Genomic DNA, 10,837 nt, shown 5'->3' with positions numbered 1-10,837 from the left:
GAGCCAGCAAAAAATGAGTTTTAATATGAACAAAGCAACGTGTTTTTGCCGGTGGTAGACCACCCCTTTGACACAGCAATTTCTATCCAAAACCTGAACTCAACTCCCCCCACCCCCCCCACTCACTCCCACTCACCAATATTACACAATGCAACGCGATTGTTGTAATAGTTCTATATGAAATATGATAAAGATTAATTGTTCAAACATGCGACGAAAAACTTTTCTTTCGATATTTTAAAATTTGAAGTAAATTTTTGTGTCGATAACCTTGCTAATTACATGACTTTGGCTTCATTTATGTTACACCAATGATACAGGTGGAAGGGTAAGGGAAACCTACAACACCTCAGCAAACCTGCAGACTAACTGAATTTCCATTTTGTCTGATTAATTTTTCACTAAAATGTTTCCTATTTTAATTAACATTTGGTGTGACGAATTACTAAGTTTACTGCTACAGAGAAGGAAAAATGTGTTTTTATTATATTAACTAGTGGCTTGTAGGGACATAAGTCCCTAAAAAGCTGAAATGTAAAACAACATATTGCAATTCCGGTATTTAAACAAACTCAGAATAACATTATCTATGTGTCAGAATAGGCATCCCTACACCATATCTTTTGTGTAAAAACCAGTTTGTTGTTCTTCTTTGTTTGCTTTTGTTGATGTCATTTTCAATAAATAATTTGAATCACTCCAGTGGTTTAACATGGAAAGGCAGTAAACATATCATTGTTTGTGAATAAATACTGGTTTACTAAGGTAGCTTTGGTCTTGTGGTTAATGAGGATAAATAAAAGCTTCCCTGTTTGGAATTTTAAAAATTAATTGGAGGTTCGCCTTCAGACGAATTGAAGACGCCTGCAATTTCATCTGCAGTAGGCTTATTATACCTACGACGATCCATATTTATCCTGTCTACAAACCTAAGTTCTAACTTACTGTCACCTTGTACAACCATTTCTTCCGAAGCTCTTTTGTAAATTTGTGCAAATGGATTTTCTAATAGAATTTCAGCTAGTTTTGACAATATTTCAGGTTTTAAGTCACTATTTTCTCGACGCCTTTGACGAATTTCTGTTGCTGTTGATATGTCAATAATGTACAATTGGCCATACACGGGGTCTTCATCATGTTGAGGCAGCAAATCTGAGATTGAACGATAAATCTGTCCTTGAATTTTGAAACAGTATGGTCCTTTTCCTGGAATATCTTTCTTACTGGCTGAAAAATAAGCAAAAGCCATCGCACTGTTGTATTGTCGAATGAATTTATACAGTTGTGGGCTCTCTTCAAACAAATTTTTAAGTTCTACATTAGTTTTTGGCTGAGGAAGGTTAATAAGTCCGTTATGGCAACATGTCATAAAATGATTATTCGTTAGTTCTTCTCTAAAATGAAGAGCACTACATTGAATGCACTCTTGGTCCAGTAATCCTGCATCATGGATATTTACATTTCTCTCGTCTACCATGGGTCTCCTAAAAAGGGGTTGTAACATATCTTGATTAAGTTCGTCATTATCTACTCCTGCTCTTCTACGTGCACTGTAATTCCTATGAACAGCTCCCCGCCTTTGTGGTCTTCCCCTGGCGTTCATATTAATTACAGTACTTATAATGAAAAGAATATATATCCAGCAGCCTACATACCAAAACATCTTGAATCCCTGGTGATTTTATAAAAGTATGATCGAATATGATTACTCTACAAAAAAATATTTACTTACGAAGGAATGCAAATACACCATTTTAGAACCAATAACATTTGTAGGTTATTTTAGTTGTATATATTAACACAACCTTAACCTTAAAATGTGTAGAAATATAAAGAAAACAACATCATTTAAAATAAACTTGAACATATGATTTAAAAATAAAAACAAAACAGAAGTTAGATTTAATTTCGACTCTTTGATTATTTATACAGAATATTTATTCTATGTAGTTTATTCCTTTAACACGACAATAACGTAAAAGCATGAAAAAATGAAACTTGAGTATATGATTTAAATATAAACAAAGAATGCAGACGTTTTTCTGATTAATCTTCAAGATTTCAGTTTTATTATAGTATACATTTCATAGTTGACTGGCTAAAAGTAAACCAAATGCGTGTATTGATCACTGTTTTCAAGATATAGCACGATCAGCTGTATTGAAGTAAACAGAAATCAGCAGTAAATGACTTCTATTTTAATTTCAAAAGATGTAAACAAATTAAACCCCATGTTGTTTTAATGGGAAAAGTTTTATTCTGTTGCGAATTTATGGTAAAAAAATAAGAAAAATGAATAGTTTTCCCTCAAAATTCACGTCAAGACCTTTAAAATAAGACCCCTCCCATCCTTCTACGGCCATCCAGTCACTCACAATTTCTTTACAAAAATTTGACTTACGGAATTATATATATAGACTAGCTGACCCGGCGAACTTCGTATCGCCTAAGTTATAGGTTTCCCCTAAATATCAACTTATATATAAGTAGTCCAATTGTATTACCCAACGTTATCGTAAATATCGTAGTCGTTCGTTTTCTATTTTCACGTACATGTCGACCATGAATTGTTGGCAAAGTTCACGGCACCGTAGAATGACGTTGTCATGATCGCGTCTAATCATCAGATGATACGCATAAAAATCCTTCGAGCTAACTTTCTTGTTTGTTTCGGCTCCTGTAGCGGGATCTTTTTGTTTAATATCTATGTAATATCCGTCTTGTCCCTTATACAACATTAGTGGATATTGTAGAGCGTCGTATGAACGGTGTGTATCAGCAATGAACTCAAGATTGTTATTTCTTTTGCGAATAACAATTTCACGCTTAGCTGTACGGTCGCCAACCATAATTCCAGCAACGTCGTCAACAACAGGTGCATTGAATCTACGAATGTGCTCTCCAGATGGTGTTTTATCAGGATTGATGATAATTGCGTGATTGTCGCTTTGCAATTTGTGCATGTGTGATTTGAACAATTTCAACAATTCATTGTGCTCATTCAATAAATCGTCCAGCTCGCCGAGAATACGTCTGGCAAATTGTGAATTAAGGTTATTGTATTTTAAACGTGCATCCACGCGATTGGCTTGCGCACTTTCGGTGTCCTCGCCACCCATAAAGTAAATTTGTAAAAATTTATGTGGTTCATTTGGCATAGGAAGCAATGAGCCTACTTTGTGGTAAATTTGGCCTTTGATTTTGAACGTTGTATTAAATTGTTGACCATTTGCAGCATTATTGTTAACTATTTCTGTTGCTCCGAACGATGTCATTTGAAAACATGAATTGAATGTTCTAATTGATTTCAGGAACATGTTAGAATCACGATGCGTACCATTAAGTAAACCTTTCAATGGTTCAGGTGGTGATTCAATTACTGGTAGTTGCACTTTACCTGTGGCGCAACACATCCCGGCTGGCTCATTTTTGAATTTAAGCGCCTTACAATTCGCACATTCATTGTCCATATCACCAATCGCCACTTTGGAATGATCAAAATATTTAACGTCGGGTTCATACTCAAATGCTAGACGACGGAATGTATGCGATATAAAAGCTCGATGCACTTGTTGTCGTCGTATGTCATTTTCTCTGCGTGCTTCAACTACGTATCGACGCGCTTGTCTTTGTTGTAGTCGTCTTTCTTCATTTCTTTCAGCGCGATCATCTTGTGACTGTGATGCGCGCAATTGCGACATGTTCACGCGCACAACTTCATTTTCCTGTTGAATTTGGACGTCTGTCCTTTGGGCTCTTAGATTTCGCCTTTGTATAGCTCCAGCCGTTAGACGGCCAAAATTTGACCCTCTTCGCCTTGCTGGCATTGTTCACTGTAAAAACACAGATTAAACTTAAATACTTAACCATGCATTTCAAAACCTAGCCTCTAACTACATTACAAAACCTGAATAATAACTTCTTAGCAATATAATAACAGATGTATTTGTTTTGTTTATAAATATTAAATTACAAATAATAAAAACATGTGATTTAACTTGACATCCAAATGCTCTGTAGAGCCCAAACTCCGAGAAATAATAGTGCTGCACCCTGTTGGTAATCCTTGTAACTTTAATGCTATTTAATTGAAACAGCTGTTAAGATTCATTAATTCCATTTCTCATAAGGTTAACATGGGAAACTCCAGAGCCACTGGGGCGGAGCCCTTTTAAGAATTTCGAAACGGGAAATAGTTTACTTCCTATTCGCATACCTACAGAATTTACACACCAAATTTCATAACGATCGGTGAAGTCGTTCCGGAGGAGTTTGCAGACAAACACTGTGACACGAGAACTTTATATATTATATGGTACAGGACCAAATAAATAGTTTTGCTAAATGTGATCACAATATATCCATGTTTACTTTTTCTCCATACGACTAACATGTGAATATTGAATGTATATTTTCGGAGAATTATGCACATGAACTCGCACACGCATAGGTAGAACTTTTAACGAAAAGTGTTTTGGCCTCTTAGAATATAAAAATGAAAAAGTATATCAATCCAGTGTAAAGGTTTTACCGTGCCACCTACGGTAACAGCTTCATCCATATAAGGGATGGTCACTAAAACTGGAAAAGGTCCATTTATATAAATAAATATAAGCACTTACTATGAATAACGTTAAATTTGTTAATAAAGAGTTTGTCACAAGTTTTCACTATCAAACGTTTAACAAAAATATTACAATAAATTATATCTGTTTGTATAATTTCACGTATCGAAATACGAAAGACGATTATTTGAAATTAATTAAACCATTGTTAAACACGATTTAGGACTATGCATTGACAGGTGTGTTAATATTTCTTTCTTAAGGTGGTTTCTTGAGTATATATCAGATGTATTTGAATTTATATATACGTAAAATACCACAAAATCATATATAAGGAGGCATTATTGTACTCTATCTAATAAAACATGTTTTAACCCTAAACTATGTCCGTATCATTTGCAAAGTTTCCTGAGGAAAAGCCCAGGGTTAACAAGTGATAAATCTAAACGTCTACGATGAAAATATTATTTTTGATATGCTTTATTATTTTTTTAGGTGTTTTAAGTATGAAATTGCCATTAAAACAAGTATACCTTTTAATATTTTCGCATTACTAGGCATTTGGATAATAATAATGAACTAAATAAAATAGATTATAACATTACACATATGTATAGGCCTACATTATAAATTCTATCATAGAAAATGTGATATACATAGGCTTTACGTCATACCATTTAAAACATATTTCGCAACTGGATAAATGCTTTTAAGAGCCTAATAAAATTATTTTAATCTAATTGTAATTAGAATATTATCATATATTCAAATATAATGATTATGCTTCAGCTAGAAAATTAATAATAAGCATACAGAAAAAATACAGTTAAAAGTAGCTATGACTTAGTATAGGTTTCAATTAATGAGATTACTAATATCTAAATTGTCATTTTATTCTTCCGCCGAAGCAAGGAAAGAATAGAGACTGAATCTGCCACATACCCCACCACATGTTATGCGATGGTATTGGGATTATAGGAAAACAATAACAGTTCCCGCTGAAAGAGGATTTATTCAAATATGGAATTCCATGAGATCTAAGTTTGAACATTAAATTGTGGTTGCACAATATAGGAACAATAATTGTACGTACAGAAATAGTTTATTGAATGTTGAACTGAGGTTGTACAACACAGGAAAAATAATTGTATGTACAGAAATAGTTCAATATATTTTTAATTCACGTAACAGCGTTTACTTGTCTATTGTCATTTTAATTGCTCTACCCAAAACAAAGTGTTTGCATAGTATTTATTGTGCAATCTTTCCTTAGTTTGCCACGTCCAATTATGGATTAAATGTGAGATATTTGGTACAAAGTGTATTTGGCAAGGGTGAATCAAGTAAGAATTTTAATCAGTTGAAGTATTAATATTGGTATTTTGTCAAACAACTTCTTATTTCAAAATAAACACTATTGGATTTTTCGGGTGGTACGTAAAGAAGATAAATAAATCTATAAATTTTTTTATTATTGTTTAATTTATGAAAATATACGTATACACCCCCCCCCCCTTCTTTGTAAGTGCCCTGTGACTTTATTCAAAATTGTCTAGCTACACTATTTGTCGTGTATTTGTCTAATATACATTACTAACGTTAAAAGCGACTCCCGAGAGCCATTTGGAGGGCACTACCGTACCTATGATTGGGTTTCCTAAGTTCGTTCAATTCTGGTTATTATTAAAGAATATTATTACAACATATAAAATAAGTTAGTTTGATATAAATATAAATATAAATATAAATAATAATTCCAATTTATGGCAACAAAAATCAAACCCATATCAATATAATTTTGTTTTAAATATGTTTTACAAAACAACTAGTGGCTTGTAGGGGCAGTAGCCCCTATGTATATATTGTAGTAATTATTTTGTACAAATTATTAGTCCCATGGGTTACCCTACTTTGATTATCGTTTAACATTATTGTAAGTTATATTATAATATGTATAATAGTTATTACATACCTGCATAATGCATTTTGAGGTCTGCTCTGTTAAAAATAAAAATTACAAAGGATTTTTCATGCGGTGTGTTTATAATATAAACTTTCTAATCATAATACAACTAAGGACAATATTCAATGATAATCTTCATGACTATTAAATAAATGTATATAAGTTTCTTTGAATAGACAAATTCACTTATATAAAATACATGAAGATAAATTTTTCAAATAAATGCCAATTTTTTCCAAAACGGCATATTAGGATCTGTGGATATTAGTTTTATTTTTGGCATGGAAAATATGTTCCCTTTGCCTACTCCAGTAATTAGTACTAACTTAACAATTTTTCCAGTAATACCTAACACAACCAATCGTACTCCATTAACTAATCCAGACCCTAGCTTCATATTTCTAATGAGCATCACTATTGAACCAACTTTTAAAACTAATTTGTGTGGTGGCATTTAAATGTCAATTAAATTTATATTGTCAATTGGTATGTTCAACCTCTCTTAAGGGTTAGTATACATATTACAGTGCATATTACATATTACCATAAGCTTTAAATGAAGTTAAACCACATGTTTTAATGTAAACAAACCAGACATAACCTAGATTCCCATGTTATTTAAATGTGAATTATTTTATTCCGCCACAACCTTTTGGTGCATAATTAAGAAAAATGAATAATTTTGCCCAAAATTTCATGCTCAGACCTTTAAAATGAGACCCCTCCCAGCTTTCTACGCCCTCCGGTTCGCTCACAATTTCTTTGTAAAATTTTGGGCTTACGGAATTAGATATATAGATTCCATTGCGTGCATACTTAATCATTGTTGTAAGTTGGGATGAGACTTTTATGCCCAGAATAACACTCTAATTGTCAAAGGTTATAGATGAATGTTATAAATGTAGGCCTATACGATACTTAGGTTTAGTAAATATATTTTGATCAGTTAAAATTTCAAAGAAGATGTCAGTTTAAAAATGCTAATTAAAAATTGTTATCAGCTTCAGTACAAATTTTTAAAACGCCTCCTCTTGTGACTAGATATTTCTTCTTATCAAACGAAGGCACAGAGCAAAGATCATAGAAAGACGTGCGCTTTTCATACAAATGTAAGCGGCTGAGTCAGTAAATAAAACGCAAGAGCCAACTTTATGTGACACATTTGTCACATAAGCAAATAAATAGGGAGGAAATATCCCAAGCTTTATTTATGCGGTGCCCTCGAGAGTGGTATCGGCGACAACTTATTTTATGTACATGAAATTTGTAAACTTTACCGATGTTTGATAAGCGGCTATACGTGTACAGTTGTGTAAGAAAGAAGAATTTTGCTCAAGAATGTTCTTAAAAATACCATAGATTAAAGGTATGATAGTACTTAAAATAAATCAAGCTGGCAATTTTTGGGCTGCTAGCATATATTTACATGAACGCCCTTTCTTGATTATAAAGCGGAAACACTTACCCCGTTAGGTACGATCTTCGGTTATATTTCTTTAGTTTCAACCTTATATCTATTTCATATTTAATCACAGAGACGTAATTACTATTTAAGTTTGTCGAATCTATCTTTTGATATGGAAGTTAACATAAACAGAAAGTATGGAGGAAAAAAGTTAAAAACTATTTTTTAGGCTACAAAACCCGAATGTTCAGACTTGAACAAAATGTGTGTTAAGTTATCCCTTAACACGGAAACAAAAGCTTATTGTAGTTACGGACTAATATTATATCTATGGAGACAACAGTTAAATAACTATTCTGCCAAGATAAAATAACATGTTTTCTCAAATATCTTTGTGTGAATAAAATCGTTGGAAACGTAATTGTTAAAAATTAACTTTTGTAAAACGGAATTTAGATGCAAAATAATAAAAATAATAATTCAATCACGTTCTTGAAGACTGTTTGTTTAACGAAATAGCAAATATCTAATAACTGACCAAATCAATACATAAATAAGAAATAATTGGTTAACTATTATACGTTAGAAGGCTAATGCTCGGGAGTAAAGCTGTACGGGAGTGCGGCATTGTATGAGAGACCTTATTAAGCAATCGGCCACAATAACTTATTGCTCGGTATCATATAATTTATCCGACTCGCCAGACTATAAGCGCGCGATCTGGCGGAAAATCCCTTCCCCCTCTCATACACAGTATCGATTCTGTAACTCGACTCAGCAAATTTAACTTCGATTTATTATCCGATTATGAAACTAGACTATAATGTTACCGTCTAGTTATTTACATTACTTGTTTCATTATTTCTTGTGTTAAGCGATTTTCTTATAGGGAAAAGCTATTACCGCTGGTCTCATTTAGACTTGAGACCGATTTGCTTTTTCGTTTTAATATCTACCATCTTCTAAATTAATATATTTGTACAATTATTTATATTAACAATATGAACATAATAATGAATGAATAACTAAGTATCTAAGTGTGTGCGTGTGTGTGTCACGATGAGAGCATAAAATAATCCATTTTGATAAAATTTTGGACAAACGTGTAAATATGTGTTTATTCAAAATGTTCGTGAACCAGCAAGACCAGACTATAGGGCATGGTAAAAAATATGTTTTCCCATTGTTGTCCTTAAAACATAAAATTTCCATGTTTCTTTTTTAACCATATTGTAGACCATAAAAACAACATTTAGTGCGTTGGAGCGTTTTTAAATAGTTTTTTTTTTTTATTTTAGCAGTTTTTAAAGACTGTAAATTTAAAATTCCCAAGTATTTTTACGGATAGTAATTAAAATATTATAGTTTGATTGTTATGGATATAGTTTGATACAATTTGGCAAACTATTTATTTCATACCAAGCTATCAAGTATTACTAAAATCACACATTACTTTCCTTGCATCTATCAAAGAAGGGAATTGCTCATTTTTATATGGACCGAGGTTTACAATAGAGGCTATAAAATATGAAACGATCCGATTTAATATTCTTATCAATAAAGTGACACCGTAAGGTGATAACAAGGCACGACAGCTGTGAGGCGACCTTGATATTGAATATCTCACTTGACGATGAGGTTTACGAGCAGAACACGACCCGTGCGACCGTTTACTACGTTTATGGCCGTTAATATTGTGCTTCAGACAAGCTGAAATGATTGACTGTTAAATAAAACTCAGTCCCGTGTTGTCAAGACAAGAGGTAGGAATGCAAAGTAGGTGTACAAACATAAACTATTTTTTTATGCATAATGAAAACACAATAAATAGTAAATAATATTTTATGCAATAAGAACTTAAATAAAATATATAATATATAGGTTTCACAGCGGTGGTTTTTTAGAAGCCATTTTAAGCCACTTATTATGCCAATTGGTGTTACGCAATCCTTTTACACTTATCAGTTTAAGGTGAATTCAGCAATGTTTAAAATCCACAATCCTCCCAAAAATAAAAACTGCCTATATAATTTTGCTAGTTAAACTTTCTACTACTACTCATATATGGATTACAAAGATGTTATCATATGAATGATTTACAGTTTATATACAACGAGGACATTACATTATTGTTTTTTAAACTTTTGCACCGTACTTTTAAATTTCATTCACTATTTCACTATTTGTGCTAGAAACAATGTAAAAGTGGTGAAAACCTATTCAAACATTATCAATAAGATTGTCAACACTCTTGTAAACTATAGATTGATCCCAAACACGGCAGCGTCTAAGGAGAAGAATCGCTGATTCACCTGAACCAAGTGCTGAGGAAACGTTGACAATGAGATTGGCTGCGATCAGTGCTGAGCTGTCAGCGAAATTCACATCTCACAGGATTCCGCACAATTGATGTTACTATTAACTGCTACAACAGTTAGTTTTATCAAGCTTGTCTAGTTCTCTTACCACACAATACAACAGTGAAATAATGTTTTAGCAATTATCTTCCTAAATCGTTGAACATTATTCCTCACTGCAGAATAACAGTTTTAAGAAAATATACATTCAAGGTTTACAAATCCAGAATGGGTCAAAACAATCCAATGTAAAATCAATCAAAAAACAAACATTAGAATGAAAAAACACAAATGATGCAAGTGTTTTTTTTTCAACATACGCGATTGGACAAAACAAAATGATATTTAACAAAATGTAAATGAAAACGGGTATCAAATTTAGGGATTTAAATACCCATTTTTACGATTAGCTTTTGTAAAATTCTCCAAACTCTTGGATTTGAAAAAAAATTTATCCGTAAATTATATAAATGACTGTAGCACGCATTTTATAACCTTCAACTATTAGGAACCTCTGCTCTAGAGAATGGATTTTGTTTAGTTTTGT

General features: G+C 32.5%; 1 protein-coding gene across 1 annotated transcript; it reads right to left on the bottom strand.

Annotated features, from left to right (window-relative positions):
* Window positions 1–2,436: 2,436 nt before the first annotated feature.
* Window positions 2,437–3,828, bottom strand: LOC129004957 (uncharacterized). The gene has a single exon (XM_054433683.1). It carries the CDS (start codon window positions 3,825–3,827, stop codon window positions 2,511–2,513), a length of 1,317 nt encoding a protein of 438 aa, XP_054289658.1. The 5' UTR covers window position 3,828; the 3' UTR covers window positions 2,437–2,510.
* Window positions 3,829–10,837: the final 7,009 nt, after the last annotated feature.

This window comes from Macrosteles quadrilineatus, unplaced genomic scaffold (assembly GCF_028750875.1).
Source record: "Macrosteles quadrilineatus isolate MER2022 unplaced genomic scaffold, UCM_ALF_1.0 Scaffold_13__1_contigs__length_4303367, whole genome shotgun sequence".
Taxonomy (NCBI): Eukaryota; Metazoa; Arthropoda; class Insecta; order Hemiptera; family Cicadellidae; genus Macrosteles; species Macrosteles quadrilineatus.
This window is presented reverse-complemented; position numbering and strand designations above follow the sequence as displayed.